Raw genomic sequence first — 18,946 nt, 5'->3', positions numbered from 1 at the left:
TATGTCTTGGACACTTGTGTAAAGAGAGGGGCAGAGCTGAGCTGTCAGCTGATCACCACCAACTATCATGTCACAGAGATCACATTTCTCCTCATTCTCATGTTTGAGCTCCCCTTCACTCTGTCTCTTAATGTTTTCACCTCACAGGACTCACCCAGTGCTGATCCAGGGGGAGACGTCTGTGGGGAAGACCAGTCTGATTTGCTGGCTGGCTACAGCCACCGGGAACCAGTGTGTGAGAATCAACAACCACGAGCACACCGACATCCAGGAGTACATAGGCTGCTACTCATCAGACGACAGGGGCAAGCTGGTGTTCAAAGAGGGTACGAACACTCATTCAGTCTGTACCTGGGACAGACTTTTTGACAGATGCTTTATGAAGAACTTCCACATGTGTTTACATGAAGTTCACATTTATTTGGCCTTTACATCTCAATCTTGTGTTTCTGGGTGAGATATGGTATGAATAAAATCAAAGCACTGTAACATAATGGAATGTAATGGAATATATACCTGAAATATTATGGCAGTCTGTTACAATACAAAACTGTGATGATATGTACTGTGAAGTTGAACAACAAATTAATATTAGGAATTGGCTGTGTGAGTGGTGGGGAGTCAAACTGTGTTTATTGTCGTACATTGGTCCCAAATCACCTATTACCCAGCAGATCCCCTGAAAAGACCCACATCAACTTATCAGTTTATTGAGTTATTTAACCCTTATTTAATCAGGACGATCTCATTGAGATGAAGAATCTCTTTTTCAAAGGAGACTGGGTCACAGACAGTAGCACGACTAAAAACACACAAAGCTGCAGACAGAAAACAACAAATGACACGAGACGTAATCAAACATGACTGATGCTATATTTCTCTCCTTATTTCTCTGTGTCATAAAGAGACTGGGGCCCTCAAATGTAGTTTACATTACGTGATAGCTAGAGCTGCAGCTAATAATTGTTTTCATTATTGATCAGTCCATTGATTATTTTGTTGATTGATAAATGAATCATTCAGTTTATAAACTGTCAGAGATGATGTGAAGTGGTTTGTTTTGTCAGATTCAACTCAGTGTAATGTTCCATCTGACACCTGGAACCATCACAGATTTATCTCCTTCACTTTGGAACTGGCTTAAATATCAAAATATCAAAACTTATCAAAATATTTTTCTGTCGATCAACTAATTGATGAACAGGGAGCCATTGTAGCCTTAATTATTTCTTTGTGTAACTGTGTGTGTACCAAAGGACTTGGAGCTCAGAGCTGCAGGAGAGAGAAATCAGAAAACACCAGAATTATCCTTTAAAATGTGGATTTAAGGAGGGGCTGAGTTACAGCATTAGTTACTATATACACAGAATTAGTCAACAGCAGAGTCAGCAGAGAAAATCCATAACAAGTGTAAATGCATTTAATTACACTGACTGCCAGCTCCATTCCTCTTAAGATACTCACCCATTGTTACACACTGAAGCAGTATTTTCCCATGCGTATTATTGAACTCTGGCTCCAGCCCAGATTAACATGTTGTGTGCTTGTGAATCTGCTCCAGGCGTTCTGATCGACGCCATGAGGAAGGGCTACTGGATCATCCTGGATGAGCTGAACCTCGCCCCCACTGATGTCCTGGAGGCTCTCAACAGACTGCTGGATGACAACAGGGAGCTCTTTGTGGCCGAGACACAGGAAGTCATTAAGGCTCACCCCAGATTCAAGCTGTTTGCTACCCAGAATCCCCCTGGTCTCTACGGTGGTAGAAAGGTACATCATTCTGTTTTCAGAAATACTTAAGCCCTTTGGCAGCAGTTATGGCTTCGAGTCTTTACTGATCCTCTGAAGCTCTGTCAGATTGGATCCTCTCTGAGGTTTAAGTCTGGACTCCTGCTGCTGCTGCTCCACTCAGGGACAGTCAGAAACTTGTCCTGAAGACACTCAGTGTTATCTTGGCTGTTTGCTTCAGGTCATTGTTGTGTTGAAAAATGAACCGTGTCTCTCAGCATAATGCTGCCACCACCATACCTCACTGTTGGGACAGTACTGTCCAGGTGATGATCCTGGTGTTCACAGGAAAGGTGCAGTCCCTCTGCTTCTTCTGGGGATTAGATGACTGAATTCACCTTTGACCTCAGTAATTGTGCTCATAAATACGGACCCTAGATCGTCTGTGGACAATATCTCACTCCAGCATACTGGGTTTAAACTTCTTTTCAGACTGTGTGGCGTTTGACACATTTTAACTTTCTTGCTGACATATGAACCTATGTTTTGTGTCTGATAGCTCCGTCAGTAAACTGAATAATCTGGTCAGTTTATTGCTGAATATTAGATGAGTCTGAGTTTGAGATGATGGGGTGATTCCAGCGATGCCCTGGATTAGTTGGATGAGGGAAACAGATTTGTTACAGAAGATCATCCTTTTACAGATGTCGGCAGGAATCTCTCTCTTTTTAGTCTTCAGTGTAATGCAGTACAGTGAAACATTTCTACCACTAACAAACATGAATCAACACCTCTCTGACAAAATAAAAGCTGGATATAAGATTCATACAGGTAGCAATGTATTGTATTCAGCTCAGTGAAACTAATACACTGGCTATACACACAATATACTTTTCATTGTCAATCAAAACATAAAATCAGATTGAGTTATCTTTACTAACTGACCTCTTTCCAACCTCCAGGTCCTCTCCAGAGCTTTCAGGAACCGCTTTGTGGAGCTGCACTTTGACGAGCTGCCCAGTGAAGAGCTGGAGACTATCCTCAACCAGAGGTGTCGCCTGCCTCCGTCCTACTGCACCAAACTGGTCAAGGTCATGCTAGACCTTCAGGTAACAGTACTGTTGTCTGTCTTGCTCTTCATACGACCTGCCTTTTTTTTGGGGGGGTGATCCTCACTGTATGTGTGGATTGTGTTTCCAGTCCTTACGCAGGGGGTCGTCTGTGTTTGCGGGGAAACACGGCTTCATCACCCTGAGAGATCTGTTCCGCTGGGCAGACCGTTACAGGCTGGAGGAGCAGACAGAGGCCTCTCAGGACTGGCTGCAGCATTTAGCTGACGACGGTGAGGCTTGTCAGACGTCTCGGTGAAATTACCAGGCATTACCTTTGTTCCTCTCAAACCCTAGATAAAGCCGTTGTCTTCTCCATCAGGATACATGCTGCTGGCAGGACGTGTCAGGAAGCCAGAGGAAGAGGCCACCATCTTGTCTGTCCTGGAGAAGCACTTCAAGAGGACCGTGAACCCTGAAAACCTGTTCTCTCAGAAACAGGTGACCAGCCAGTTCAGTGAGTAGAACATTACTTTTCACTCCAGCACTACACATCAGTGTCTCAGCGTTGACAGTCTGACCCCAGGGGTCGCATTCAGAGTGTACAACCTCAAGGCAAAGTTACGGTAGATTACTGACATGACTGAGTCAGTGCACCGATTTTATGGACTCAAATTAGGGTTAAAAAGATTCAGAGCTTGTAAAGTGATGTCCACAGATAATTTCAAAGTTTGTAGTTGTAGCTCAACCTCTGTAAACATTTTAAATAAATCTGCATGAGAAATTCAAGTTTGTGCATGTGTAGAAAAGATTTGTCAGAAAAAGAAAAGTGTTGTTTTAGAGGTGACTGGTAAAGAACTGCTTCAATATCATGAGGAGTCAATAACCTAATTGTGTGTAGGACTCTGACTTTGACTTAAACTGCTGTAAGACTGCTGATGGACTAAGACACACAGCTCTGTGACTGCAAGGTCCGGCTGAGGAGCCTCAGTGTTTCCATCTTCCTGTTCACCACGATGTGATGCTAAACCTAACGGCACATATTTTGCACACTGGAGTGTGTGACTGGCCATTAAACTCCACATTTCTCTGGGTTGTTTTTATGTTCTGTCACTTTAAAAAAAAAAGTGGACACTACAGATTCAGAGTTAATAATTAATTTGAAAATCAAAGATGAGAATGGAGCTTGTCTGATTAACACAGTATCATGTTGCCAGGTCCCTTCATCGACAGCATTGCTGGAGTTCCAGACGAGTTCCGCCATGTGGTGTGGACACATGGCATGAGGAGACTGGCTGTGCTGGTAGGACGGGCGCTTCGATTTGGCGAGTCTGTCCTGCTGGTAGGAGACACTGGGTAAGATATATGTGTACATAAATATACATACGAGGGGGCTTCAAAAAGTTCATGGAAAATGTACATAGCTAAAAATCATATGCAGGGATTTTGATCTCAGTTGCACCTGTACGTTCACGTATTAACTTGTCATAACATGTTCTAACATGAACCCTTAAATGCATGTTGCAGTGCATTTAAGGAGAGTCCTCTGTCTCTGCACATTAAAGATCCAACTCAACACATCTGCATCAGACTCCAGAACAGATCAGGGTTCAGGTCAGGTTGCACCTGGCAGTGAAATACAGAATGAGACTCGTCCTCAACAACCCCAAGATCACAAAGAAAACACAAATGTTGCTCTTCAGAAATACCTTTATAACTGCCTCACCTGCCTCTGATAAAGTACCAGCTCTTAACTGAGCACTAAAACCTCTGATTCTCTGTAAGTTTACTTCAATATGTGGTTCTGCACAGTCATCATCTGTAATTTGGTTACAGTTTCTAAGCTTTGGCTTCTTGTAAATTTCTTGTCTCTAAATCTCCTTCATTAACCTTTAATAGTTTTTGTTGAACTGTATTTATTTATGTTACACGGTGAGTTATTCCTAAGAATCTGAATCTGAATCCAAATCCTTTACTGATCCCTTGCGGGAAATTGTTGTGTTGCAGTGTTCCATTTCCCATATACAAATAGAAAAATTAGAAAATAAAAATGATGCCCATTCAATTTTTCAAAGACATGACTCCACTCCATATTCACCTGCAGAAGCTCACTGAGCAGTAACTTCCTGCACCGTAACAAAACATCTCATGGCTCGATTCTGGATATCCCGATTGTCAGGGGAGTCCTAAACACCCCACACTCAGTGCAGCGGATAGTGAAACTGAGTCGACCATTCTATTAGAAAGTTTAGTCAAGAATGAAAAACTGAGGTCAGGCAACAGTTTCATTTCATTGCATCCTGATTCTCACGTTCCTTCAGCTGATTCTGCCAAAACTTTACTACTCAACTTTACTAACTTTAAAACTCAGATGTTGACTGAGGACCAAACAAGTTATTTATAAGAACTACCTGCTCTGCTGTTCACAATGCCTCCTAAAATGTTCATCATTAATCAAAAAATGTATCTCCGTTTCTGCAATCAACACAATATCATCTGTGTGTGTGTGTGTGTGTGTGTGTGTGTGTGTATAAAATTTACTCCTTTTAATCATGCTAGTCTTTCGTTGCCTCACCAGATGTGGAAAGACTACAATCTGCCAGCTGTTTGCTGCGTTGGCTGGACAAAAGTTCTTTTCAGTCAACTGTCACCTACACATGGAGACGTCAGACTTCTTGGGAGGCCTGCGACCTGTCAGACACACACATCAGGTACTGATGAGGCCACAGGCAGGTGGCCATGTCAAATCTATAGGCTAAGGAAAAATTCAGAGGTAGAGTGGCATCCCAGGGGGTTTTTGTGAGCTGGCAGAGATGAGCAAAACGCACAGCAGTAAAAGCTGACCTGAACTTATGACCTTATTAATGTGTGCATGTCTGTGTGTGTATATGTATATATATATATATATAGCCGGATGGTGAAGATGGCAGGCTCTTTCAGTGGCACGACGGTCCCTTGGTGCTGGCCATGAAGGAGGGTGGAGTGTTCCTCATGGATGAGATCTCTCTGGCAGACGACTCAGTGCTGGAAAGACTCAACAGGTACACACACACACACACACACACACACAAAATAAATTGGGATATAGGACCAGCACATCAATTTTGGAAAACAGACAGGAAACACTCCTGTTTTTAGCTTCTTGAATCTGACACTGAACATTACAACATTAGCCCCAGTCTTCTCTTCCTTACACAACCTTTGAACAAGAACCTTTCTGTGTGGAAGACCTTCACGCTGCTGCTCAGCATTTTTGTTGAGGGAGAAAGTAGGAGCGCTTGTTCTCATGAAGCTGATGTCCCTGATGAAAATGTGACAGAGTCATTGTCATTTCAAAATGAGATTGCATAGAAATAGGAACCAAGATCACATTTTTAATATAATTTGTCCTGTAGTTTCGATATAGGACACTCTCAGGACAGATTTGTCAAAACAGAGTTCCTTTTTCTATCACAAATTAGACTTAGATGATGCTCTTAACATAACAGTTATTTATCCTCTACCTTTATATTTAACAAGGTGGTCTTGTTTAGATTGAGACCGAGTCACCATTGACAACCACAACCAGGTGAAGAGCAGACTGAGAAAAGCCCCTGACAGTGTGTTGTGTTTGTTGTCAGTGTTCTGGAAACAGAGAAGTCCCTGGTGTTGGCAGAGAAAGGCAGCGGGGACAATGACAGTGTGGAGCTGATCAGAGCAGCTGCAGGTTTTCGATTGGTTGCCACCATGAACCCTGGAGGAGACTTTGGCAAGAAGGAGGTAAGGGAAGCAAGAATGTCTCCATTGTGTGAAATACTCAGTTTGAAGCGAGGATATTTTTTTGCCCCTGTGATTTAACTAATAAACTTTAAAATGTTTGAATGTGCTTGAAGAGAAACCAGTTTGAACCAGTTGCAGGAAGATTGTGACTCGTGTGCTTGCATGTTTTTGGACAGCTCTCTCCTGCCCTCAGGAACCGCTTCACAGAGATCTGGTGTCCTCAGAGCAACAGCCGCAGCGACCTGGTTCAGATCATCCAACACAACCTGCGCGCTGGGCTTTCACTCGATGGTAAAGGAGTTTATACAGATGCAGACTAACGCTCAGACAAGTTGTAGTTACAGTCATCCAGTCAAAGCTTCTCAGACAGCCCTAAGTTCAGCTGAGATTTCCCCGTTGAGATTTCATATTATACAATAAATATTTCAGATTTTTTGGCACTGGAGACTGGATGAGCAATTAGAGTCACTTCAGCTCTGCTAACATGTATATAACCATTATTACAGAACTGTTACATCTCACAATTGTTGTTGAGATTTTGAAGACTGAATGATTTCTCTTTGAAGTAACTGACAGATAATTAACAAGCTGCATTAACAGTAATAAAAGGCCTCACAGCTGTGCTAGTGGCTCTGTGGAACTGTACTTAGACACAGGGGAGCTTTGAGCTAAATGTACATATAATGTTTATCATGTTCACCATCTTAATTTTACATTTGCTTTCTAGCACAGAACTCAGAGTACAGCCGTGGCTGATGGTAATTTATTTTAGAGTTTGAGTAAGACATCAACTGTAGTACTAATGCACTAAGACTAAGTTGGTCTTCACTGCTTTTGCAGTCAGGCTAAAAACCTGTTGATCTGTTTTTATGTCCCATACTGGTAATATCTATGTCCATGTCCATATTAGTTTTTTTTGAAACTCTGGGGCACAATACAGCAGTGGTGAAGTAGAGGTGAAGAGTAGCCAGCCTACTGTAGGCAGCACTAGGAAAGTTCTATTGTTTACTGTGCATTCACAAACCTGGTTTCCAGCTGCAGCAGTTTTTACTGAAAAACTTGTGGTCAAATCCTTCTGTCTGCTTCCTGCTCAGCAGCAAACAGACAGACAAAGTTAGCCACTAGATTACTGCAGTTTTAGCAGATCTACACTGGCTCCCTGTTCGTGTCCATATTGATTTTAAGATTCTTTTACTCACTTTTAAGGTTTTAAACGGTATAGCACCTAGTTATTTAACCAAGCTGCTCGACTTTTATAACCCAGCAGAGCACTAAGATCCTCTAGCCAGATGCTCTTAGTGCAGCCAAGGAGTAAACTAAAGCATAGAGGGGATGAGGCTTTTGCAGTGGCTTCTTTTAGACTGTGAAATAAGTTAACACTCCATATTTCAATTAAATTTTATTTATATAGCGTATCACAACAACAGTCATCTCAAGCACTTTCATAAGAGCAGGTCTAGACATACTCTTAAATAGTATTACAGAGAGAGACCAACAAATCCACTGAAGAGTCTAAACAATCATTTAAATCACATCTTAAAACCCACCTTTTTACCTTGGCTTTTAATTTGAGTTCAGTTTGACTCCTTTTTTATGTTGAGGTGTCTTTTTGTTTTAGCTGGTTGTTTATTGTACTGATTTTATGTTATTTGAATTCTTGTTTGTTTTAAAATTAATTTGTAGAGCACTTTGGTCAACCTTGTTGTTTTTAAATGTGCTATAAAAATAAAATTGACATTGATGAACACAGTGGAACATTTAGCAGCTAAAGCACTGTTAATCTGTATAATGACTGATGATGCAGACCGGACTGAATACATATGCATTAGCGTTACCTAATGGTGAATGTGTTACTGATTGTTTCCTTGGTAACACCTCTCTGCATCAAACGCAGGCTGTGATATTGCAGAGCTGATGCTGGACTTCATCGAGTGGCTGACCCGGCAGGACTTCGGCCGGCGCTGCATCCTGAGCGTTCGAGACATTCTGTCATGGGTTAACTTCCTCAACACTGTGTGCGAGCGGGATGAGGATGGCTTCATGACCATGGGAGCTCTGGAAGACGAAGAAGAAGCGGAGTGGGACCTCAGATTGGACACCGTCACCGCCTTCATCCACGCTGCATGTCTGGTCTACATAGATGGCATCGGCTCTGGTGAGCTGACGGCTTGATTTTACTTCCACTTAGAGTTTGTCTCAGGACATGTTTGTGAGCTGAGTCTCCCATCTCTTGCAGGAACAACAGTGTCCTGTGCAGACAGCGCCGTCCTGGCTCGCCGGCTGTGCCTGAGCTTTCCTGCACCAGCGGCTGAGCAAGATGACCAAGCTGGACCAGGAAATGCTGGATGCCCTGAGAGTCTATGACAGCAGCCTGTCACGGAAACCCCAGTGGGGCGAAGACTTCTTTGGCATTGATCCCTTCTACATTGCCTTAGGTGTGGGCTTCAGTGTTACTTAATACATTTTAAATAAGATATTTATAAAATGCTTTTTTATTCCAAGATGTGGACCATATCCTGTATCATCTGCTTCTCATGTTTCTGTTCATACATCACTAGGTGTACATCAGACAGTCAAATGATTATCACAACACATTCAGACATAGAGCTGCATCTTCACTTTGACTTCACATTCTTTGGGAAGTGGTTGCTGAAAATCATTTACAGGCTTTTATCACTGTACTTTTGTCTTAGCTTTTTAAAATTGAATTTACTCTTCAAATGACTCCAGATATTTCACAGATACTCTGCCAAGCTTAGTGTGAATCTAGCGCCTTCTCCCTGTCATCTCAGAGTTGAATTTTTAATGTCATCAGATTTGTGTGTAAACTGGACTGTAGGTGGCAGTGCCACACTGACAATGTTTTAGCCACAACTTACAAACAGAGTCTCTAAATGGCATCAGATTTGATATGCCCATCAACTATGAGCTCCAGATTATTTGTTTGTTTTATACAGATAACATTAGGTGGTGCCATGGCATGATTTTTTATCGGCTTGGCGATTCATCATTCACATGTCACCAGATTCTTATTCAGATCCAAGATTTCACTTTAATTTTCAGTTTAATTAATGATGTCTGAGCCTACCCAAGCATACAGACAAATGTCAAACCACCTGTTTAAGACCAAGGCGGTGCACATTTGGTTGGAGTTGTGCTGGGTGCTTAGAACCTGACATACCTGACATTCCCCCATATCCCAGTCTAATTAGAAATAGTGAAACTATATCAAACTGCCACAGATTCAACATATTTTCTACATTCTAGTAGAAATACACACATTGAAGTTTCCCTCTAAATCACATGGCTCATTACTCTGTGCTCCTCTGTTTGTGTACCCAGGGCCTCAGACTGAGAGCCGGAACCTGTCCGATTACGCTATCGCAGCAGGAACTCCTGCGATGAACGCCCAGAGGCTTCTGCGGGCGCTGAAGCTGCAGAGGCCTGTGCTGCTGGAGGGCGCCCCCGGTGTAGGAAAGACCAGTCTGGTGGCAGCACTGGCAAAGGCATCGGGTAACCACCTGGTCAGAATCAACCTGTCGGAGCAAACGGTAATCCCTCACATGACTGATGATGAAACTCTTCATTGTGCGCCGAAATGACCTTTTTTCTGATGACTGTATCCTCTGGCAGGACGTCACTGACTTGTTCGGGACAGATCTCCCAGTGGAGGGAGGCAAAGGGGGAGAATTTGCCTGGCGTGATGGCCCCCTTCTGGCTGCTTTGAAGGCAGGCCACTGGGTTGTCCTGGATGAGGTAGGTTCAGACATTTTGGAGTTTTTATGGTGGGGTACCTGTGTTTGTTGCAGACTGTTATCTGATGACACCGACCTTGGCTTGTTTCCTACGTTAAAGCTGAACTTGGCCTCTCAGTCGGTGCTGGAGGGTCTGAACGCCTGCTTCGATCACCGAGCAGAGATCTATATCCCTGAACTGGGCATGAGCTTCCAGGTTCAGCATGAGAAGACCAAGATCTTTGGCTGCCAGAACCCCTTCACTCAGGGTGGTGGGCGTAAGGGACTTCCCAAATCCTTCCTCAACAGATTCACACAAGTAAGGAGCAGTCGAGATGGTTCCACATACTTTAATGTGTCATTTATTTGTTGCCTCTTTGAGCAGGTGATTTTATTTATTTTTTATTATGATAATTCTTTTTCTTGAACTCACTAAGCAATAGAAACAGTGTATCTATACAGTACCATAGCTGCTAATAAGGTCGACCTGCTACAGTAAGAACAGAGACAATTACTAATGGAGACATTTCATGAAGAACTGACTGAAGTCTCAGTGGTCAGTCATTGATTAACATCAGTATTTAATTTATATTTTAATTGAGCACATTCATCATGAATGTTCAACAGGTCAGTACTCAGATTCACTGGTACACACATGTTGTATTTGTTGGGATACAGAGCAGCATTAGTCACAGTGACTCAACAAAATAAATGATAATTGATTAGTGGGTTGACAGGAAATTAATCTGCACCAGTAAATCATTGATCCATTGTTTCGGTGAGTTTTTCAGCAGAGGTTCACTGGCTCCTCAAATCAAAGGCTTTTCTCTGTTTCTCTGTGTCTTAGTAAAATGATCAGCATCTTTGGACCATTGATCAGACAGAACAAGAAAAATGTGATGAGCAAAAAAAAAAAAAAAGAATCAGTGTTAGCTGCAGCCCTGGACTTGTTAAATGTGAAAACAATCTGTCCCACTCTCACAGACTTGTGGGTAATCACTGTAGATGCTCCAGAGAAAACCGAAACATAAGATAAGATCTGGAGTTGGTGGAGTGACTTCAGTATGTGTGGTTGTTTATCATGTTTTGTAAAACTGAAAAAAAAGAATGTGTAGAAAAGATTTGTAGCTGTAGAGGACTTCTTTAAAAAGACTTTTTTACAAAATTGTGCACATTTAAATTTTCCTATTTCCTCAGGTTTACAAAGGCCAATAGACAACATTTAGAAATGTTTCTGAACATCATTTCACAAGCTCTGAACCTTATTGAACCTTATTTGAGCCCACAGAATGTGTCTTTTATCACTCTTCATTAAATCTGACTCACCCTGTGTCTCCAGGTTTTTGTAGACCAGCTCACCAGCAAAGACATGGAGTTCATTGGAGACTCCATTTTCCCCAGCATTGATAAGGAAATCATCTCTAAAATGGTGGAGTTCAGTAACAGGGTAGGTGTCTCTTCCCTCCTCTGTGACTCTGGATGGACTTTCTGTGATCATTCCCAGTGAAAACGGCATGAGGCGGTGTTTCATGGCTTTTTGTTTCTCCCACAGCTTGTCCAGGAGGTGTGCGTGGAACGACTGTGGGGTCAGAAAGGAAGCCCCTGGGAGTTCAACCTGCGCGACATGTTCCGCTGGTGTCAGCTGATGCAGGCTGACCAGTCACCTGGATTTTTCAGTCCAGGCCAGCACGTGGCCTTGGTGTATGCTGACAGGATGAGAACAGAGGCTGACAAGGCTCAGGTACTCTGTGCACAACCAACTTTATTACTGTATCATTCCATGAAATTTGTTTCAGAAGTTTAATTGAATTTTAAGTAATTATACTCAAAGGAGTAGTGTCTGTTGCAGACTGTAGGAGTTTTCCTCTATGTTCTGTGGTTTATATTCTCTTTTTTTTGACTGTGGAGGTCACTGAAGTTCACTGAACTCACTGTCATGTTCATGAAACCAGTTTGAGACTTTTACTTTGTGACACACACATAACACACTGTCAGTCTGGGTGGTTCAGGTATAGAGAGCGTTACATTAAAGACCTTCCTCAACATAAGTAACAGGACTAGGTTTTTGTCCAGAAAAGAAGGAAGTGTTCAGCTATTCAATTCAATTCAGTTGTTATTTATATAGCACCAAATCACAACAAACATTATCTCAAGGCATTTTTCATATAGAGCAGGTCTAGACCATACTCTTTAGATTATGATATTTACAGAGAGAGACAAAAGCAACAAAGCAAGCAGTATTGACCAGTTCTCTTGTTCTGAGTTGTTTTATCTGTTTGGTTCATCGTGGTTTGGTGGTGTGGGGACACACCAACCAACTGTGAGTTAGTGCTGGACTGTATTTGCAGAGGTTTAATACCAACATAGGTACCTTTTCCTTTTGGAGCTGTCTTTGACATTTTCTGTCTCTGTTGCATATTGAGCACATTGAATTCTCTGGCTTTTCTTCATTCAGTGGCCACCCTCTATTTTCTTTGCATTGTTACTTCCTTTAACATTTGGAAAGCTTTAATAAAACCCACTGTCCTGATGTCCCACACAGGTACTGTCTGTGTTCAGGAAGGTGTTTGGGGAGGACTTTGAACCTTATAGCGGGTCCAGGCAGTTCCACATCACTCCACTCAACCTGCAGGTTAATCCAAACACTACAATCCTCTTTTTCACCAGCAAATGCCTAAAATTGTGTGAACAAAGTTAAGGATTTCTTCTCCCATGGATTGCCCTTGTAGGTGGGCTTCTCTGTCCTGCAGCGCAGCGGCGGAGCCCCTGTGGCTCTGGACCCACCACTGTCCATCACACACCAGGCCCTGCGGCCCCTGGAGTCCCTGATGAAGTGTGTGGAGATGGGCTGGATGACCATACTGGTCGGCCCCACGGCCAGCGGAAAGACCAGCCTAGTGAGACTGCTGGCTCTGCTGACAGGACACCGCCTCAGAGTTATGGCCATGAACAGCGCCATGGACACCACTGAGCTGCTGGGAGGCTTCGAACAGGTGACCAGGAGCTCAGGGTTCTAGTTTGACAAACCCTCTGCACTGTCTGAAAACATTAGACCACATCAATCCTCACTCTTCTCCTCATTCCAGGTGGATATCATGCGACCCTGGCAACAAGTGCTGGAAAGCGTTGACTACATAGTTGCCATGGTAATAAGACGAGGCCTGATGTCATTGGATGTGGGCATCCAGGACACAGAGTTCCTGCTGCAGACGTGGGGCCTGTTCTGCCACTGGCTGAAGGACAAAGGTCTGCAAGAAACCGGAGGAACGGTCGACTCAGAGGCTCTGAACAAGCTGGAGGTCATCATCCTCCTCCTGCAGAAACTCAACACCAAGCTCAAAGTGTTCACCGGTAATGACCATGTACTGCTGGGTAACTGGATACTGTCTGAGGGAGAGGGGAACGCTTCAGTGTAAGGATGAGAATAAGAAAGCATTGCTGTAACATGCCTGTTTGTCCTCCAGACATGTCCAAGCTGCAGATGGACTTCACGCTGCTGAAGGAGCGTCTGGCGCAGCTGGAGGACGGCTGGACAAACGGAGGCTTTGAGTGGTTGGACGGTATGCTGGTCCAGGCCCTGCAGGCTGGTGACTGGCTGCTCATGGACAATGTTAACTTCTGCAGGTGAGGAAAGTCAAGTGTTGTGTCTGTCTTCAGCCTATAAGCTACAGTCACACTCCACCATCAAACACTTTTATTATTTAATTAGTCATTCATTTGTGTTCATTAGTTTTTGTGAGTAGCATAAAGGCACTACATCTGTACATTATACAAGCTTGTGTTGCATGATGATAATTAGAAACAATTACTTTGACTTTGACATCCCTCAAGAAACCAATAGTCAAGCCTGAAAAAAAAATAATGGTGTCAGTGATTTAAACTTGGGTGATCTGAGCTGTGTATTTTGTGTCAGTGCTTCTGTCCTGGATCGCCTCAATGCTCTGCTGGAGCCAGGTGGATCCCTCACCATCAATGAACGCGGCGTCATAGATGGGAAGACACCCCAAATCACCCCCCATCCTAACTTCAGGTAGTAGGAAAAATGGAAGCTAGTTCACTTTTGGTTGAAGTCATTAAATGTTTGCCGTGCTCAGGTGATGTGTGGGGTGTGCAGGTTGTTCCTGACCATGGACCCTGTGCACGGGGAGCTCTCCAGAGCCATGAGGAACAGGGGGGTGGAGGTTTACATCCCCGGGGAGCACGAGGGGGTCTGCTGGGACGCACAGGACCTGAAGACCCTGCTTCACACTGCTGGAGTGACTGGGGACTGTGTGTGTGATCTGCTGATTGAAATACATAAAGGCATCAAATCAGCCATCTGGGGTAGGTGCTGAATAATGACAAAGCATGAATATACATCATATGTCATATCTGCACAGCTAAAAACACTAAAACACACTGGCTCCTGTGCTTCAGACTCCCCTGCCTCATCAGTGGCCTCCCTCCTCCATGCTGCCAGCCTGCTGTCCTGCCAGCTGCACAGAGGTGTGGATTTACCCAGTGCCCTGCAGCATGCCTGTGGAGAGGCGTACTCCCTCTGCCAGCGCTCCACTGCCAGCCAGAAGGTCTCACTGCCTCATTATCAGTACAATACCTGCATCCCTCTCCTGTGCTGTCTCCAAACATTCTATTTTTGGGCCACTTTGGTTTTCTATACATACACTCACTTGGCAGTTTACCAGGTACACCTTGCTCAGAGTAGTGCAGGCTAATATAACAGCGCTGCAGTAAATCCACCTTCATGATCGACATAATGTTGTGTCAGGTGTTCTTCATTTTAACCTGCCCTTGTTATAGAAATGGGGTGGACAAAATAATAGAAACATCTCTCTGTATAACACAATAGAGTTCAACTGCAACACAAACTGCAACATTGGAACCATCGTGAAGGAGGATTTACTGCAGGACTGTATTAGACTGTATTCAGACACCTGAGTGGAGTGTAGAAACACATGCATGTCCACAGTCCTCTGCTGGTGTGTGTGATGACATACCTTAACAACAACCATAACCTGAAAAGCCCATTTTAACTGTTGTTCTGTACTTTGCCTTATTGTACTTCATTAAAAATCATTACATTTTCAGGTCAGTTTTCCCAGTCAGTGTTCCATGTCCATGGTTTTATTTTATATCTTGCAAAATGAAATCTAATGAGCACATTCATGAATAAACATTACTGCATTCTTTTCCCCTGCAGCAAGCCCAGCAGGTGATTGAGCAGCACTTGGCCATCCTCGACACTGAGGACTGGGGCAGCGGGCTGCTGTGTGCGGGGGTTTGGCCTGATGGCTTCCCCTCCGCTCTCCTCTCTGCCGAGGATTCCTGTTTCTCTGCCGTTCTCCGAGACGGGCAGGTCCTTTCATTTTGCCTGAACACCCTCAGCCTGCAGGGCAAACGGTGAGGACGGTAACGACAATCACACACACACACACACACGAGTCTGCAGCACCAAAGTACAACACATCACCACTGATGTGACCTGAGAGGCTTTGCAGTGTCTGTTTAATTGTAAATACTGAAAAGAGTTGAGGTGTGAATTTAGGACCTACCCGACACCAGTATGGAAAAAGTCATGAAGTTACTGTGTTTGCACAGGAATCGCCCACTGAGTCTCAGTGACCTGCAGAGGGCGCTGCAGAGCAGTGGCGTCCATGAAGGCCTGGTGTTCTCTGAGGGAGTGGTGGATCTGGAGGAGGGAGACGCTCTGAGGCTGATCCCCACTGCAGTGAGACTGCTCACAGAGAAAGCTTCTCATGGAGACTGGATCCTCCGCAGCAGCTGGCTCTCACACCTGGGAAAGAGCTACAAATATGTTCCTGGTTTGTTACTCTAAGTTGTATGATTTTGTCAAACTGCATTCATGATCCCTCTATCCACAGGTATTACAGGTCATACTGTAACTGCACAACGCTCCAGAAAATAAAACTGTCTGGTACCAGGAGCCTAAAACTATGCCATTGTCGACTCTTCCAGATTCAGCTCTGGTCCAGGTGGAGGCAGGAAACAGGGCTCTGAAGGCTGTGTTTGCTAGCAAACTTGCTGCCAGGGGCAAGTCACTCGCAGAGCTGCTCCAGCCCCACAGCACAGGTAAACTTTTTTTTTTTTCTTTTTAAAAGTTAAATGAAGAAACCATCAAAGCGGTCACTCGTTTCAAATGCGTCTGTGTGTGTATTTGGCCGTCTCACTCATGTATAGAAGATGGTGATGGAGGGTAGTTTGAACAGTTCTGAGAATAATTCCAGTTTTAAGAACAAGGAAGTCAAAGTTGAAATTTTAGGAATTTCCCAAGAAATACTTTTAGTGATTTCAGGTCATCTGTGGTGACACATTTACCAAGGAAAAAGAAGTTTAGTAGGATGTTATTTACCACCAGGTAAACACACTGAAGACATTAAAGGAAACTAAGTCACACCTGAAAATTGGCAGTTGGAACAAAGTTTAGATAAACTGAGGTATTTGTGTTGAAGTGGAGGTGGTCATTTTGGCTGGAAGTGAGTTATGGTTAGTATAAGCCGAATATCACTTGAAATGTCAGATGAAGAGTAAACACTGAAAGTGGGGGAGTGATAATAAGTCGAGGCTTTTTTGTTCAGAGGTGACTTGAGACCTGAAACCTGAAAAGGTTTGCAGTTACAGTCCAAGTGTAAGTAAAGTTGTCATGAAATCAGTTGAATCAGTTGTAATCACTCGTGTGAGGAAAGTCCGGTAAAGAATGTGGAAATAGTACTGAGCTGGTGTTTAGGTTCTAAATGAAGTTGAAGTGTAAACTGAAGCATAAGCGGTCAAAGGGTTAAATGTCAGCTGAAGTGGAAATGCTGGAGGACAGTTGAAGTCAGTCTGCCAGATTTACTTTCAGGACATTTAAGGTCATCTGTGCTCAACAGCATCCTAGCATAAAGAAGTTTAGTAAAATATAATCCTCTCCCACTAGAGATGAACAGTCTTTGATAAAGAACAGTTAGGAGATGTTAGGAATTCCTAGCTTCGTCTGTCACCAAGTTAACAATCCTTATCCGTTATGTTGCAGATGAATACAGGATTCTGGTGGACATGCGCTGGAACAAACAATATCTGGACATTTTAGCCAATAAATGTAACTTTGAAGATGAGGAAAGATACATGGAGTTTCTGGAGGCACTAAACACAGTTGCCAACAGGTAACATTACTTGCCATATACGTCACTCAAAGACTGCTGCAGTAAAACAGCGTATTGACAAAAGATAGTAACAATTTGAGTGTAAAGCACAATACTCTGCTAAGAATTCAAAATGTGATGTATAACATTTCTGAATATCTAAATGTATAATAAATATGTATTGTATTATTTTGTTTCTAGAATTGGTGAACTATAAAGTATGGTTACATGTATTCACACTGTATCCTGTAACAATGTCATTTCAATAGTTCTGATATTTGTTCTGAAGTACTGTAATCTTGTGTGGAATTAGTGATCCAAACAGTAGAAGATAGGGAGTTTCTTTGAGCTGTTGAAGTGTTAAATGTGTAAAGCGCTAATGATTAGTTTGTGTGTTTGTCAGGATTGTTCTGATGATGGACAGAGAGGAGAGGTCTGTCATCTGCACATGTGCTATCAACCTGTCTGCTCAGAACTGTGCTCTGCGAATAGCCACAGCCTTCAGTAAAGGTATGCACAGGACGTTGATGATTATTCATGCTGTAGCACAGTTCTCGATACCTGGCACCAACCTGTACGACAGAGTTACTGTGACAAGTCCGAACAAAAACCAAGCATCTGTCCACCAAGCTGCACATGACCATTAATCAGTTCAATGTGGTGTGTAATGAGATTGTGCTTTTCCTGCCCCCACAGGGACTGTGGATATTGGTCACCTGCCCCATCCAGTGCTGATGCACCTCCAGACCTTCTTTGACCTGTGGAACTCCTTCATCCTGCAGGCTGTGCAGAGCGGACAGCCCTACATCTCAGACCACATAATGTTTGAGGTGAGGACTCTTGCTTTATCAGAGTCACTTAACATCCACCATTTTGCTACTTTTGCTGCTACTGCTAGGGCTACCAGTAACACTGTTACTACTGATGCTACTACCTCTGCTGTTACTATTGCTGCTAATAATATTGTTGAGCAGCAATAGCAGTAGTAGCACTATTCTGCTGTTAATTCTGATACTGTTACAGCCAGTACTGCTACTACTGCCACTACCACTAAAACAACTATACCAGTAATATTGATGCTAATACATAAAAAAACTGTGCTGTACTACATCTTCTACTTCTTCTCCTTTAGTATTGATGTAATTACTACTGCTTGTAGTTGGCTAGCCCTGTGTTAAACCCCCAGCTGACTCGGGGATGTTTTTGTAAAACAAAAGAGCTGGACTGAGGGGAAGAAAGAATTTAATGGCTGACTGAATGGCGGCTTCGCTCAGGTTTTATACCACTGACGTCATTGTGAGAGGGACGGGCCAACAAACCACTGATAAAACCTCTCCTCACCTATTGCACTCTACCTGTGGTGTGTTTAGATCTTACAGTTGTTGCAGTGGCTGGATCGTTTCTGGGATGTGTGCAGCACGCTGCCGGCTGACTCTCAGGGCATCTCTGTGCTGTCTCTACACTGGCAGTGGGTGCAGAAACACCTCATCCTCCGGCTGCCACAGCTGCTGCTGGGAGACGCTGACGCTACATTCGAGTA

The 18,946-nt window shown here is 43.5% G+C and overlaps 1 protein-coding gene across 1 annotated transcript in view; it reads left to right on the top strand.

Moving 5' to 3' along the window:
* The window catches only part of LOC108899283 (midasin), a 66,207-nt gene that overhangs the window by 19,058 nt on the left and 28,203 nt on the right, over positions 1-18,946 (top strand). Inside the window, 32 exon segments of the mRNA XM_018699658.2 lie at positions 148-326; positions 1,562-1,770; positions 2,691-2,837; positions 2,929-3,070; positions 3,160-3,294; positions 3,995-4,133; positions 5,356-5,488; positions 5,688-5,818; positions 6,398-6,536; positions 6,713-6,827; positions 8,431-8,691; positions 8,773-8,825; positions 8,827-8,971; positions 9,879-10,087; positions 10,170-10,292; positions 10,392-10,589; positions 11,610-11,717; positions 11,823-12,011; positions 12,813-12,902; positions 13,000-13,263; positions 13,357-13,621; positions 13,735-13,894; positions 14,184-14,300; positions 14,385-14,593; positions 14,687-14,835; positions 15,468-15,667; positions 15,866-16,089; positions 16,244-16,357; positions 17,298-17,427; positions 17,810-17,916; positions 18,103-18,236; positions 18,777-18,943. Of these exon segments, the coding sequence (XP_018555174.1) occupies positions 148-326; positions 1,562-1,770; positions 2,691-2,837; positions 2,929-3,070; positions 3,160-3,294; positions 3,995-4,133; positions 5,356-5,488; positions 5,688-5,818; positions 6,398-6,536; positions 6,713-6,827; positions 8,431-8,691; positions 8,773-8,825; positions 8,827-8,971; positions 9,879-10,087; positions 10,170-10,292; positions 10,392-10,589; positions 11,610-11,717; positions 11,823-12,011; positions 12,813-12,902; positions 13,000-13,263; positions 13,357-13,621; positions 13,735-13,894; positions 14,184-14,300; positions 14,385-14,593; positions 14,687-14,835; positions 15,468-15,667; positions 15,866-16,089; positions 16,244-16,357; positions 17,298-17,427; positions 17,810-17,916; positions 18,103-18,236; positions 18,777-18,943 (5,085 nt within the window).

The sequence above is a fragment of the Lates calcarifer genome, linkage group LG7_1, assembly GCF_001640805.2.
Source record: "Lates calcarifer isolate ASB-BC8 linkage group LG7_1, TLL_Latcal_v3, whole genome shotgun sequence".
Lineage (NCBI taxonomy): Eukaryota > Metazoa > Chordata > Actinopteri > Centropomidae > Lates > Lates calcarifer.
The sequence above is the reverse complement of the archived record's forward strand: the minus strand, read 5'-3'. Positions and strand labels throughout refer to the sequence as shown.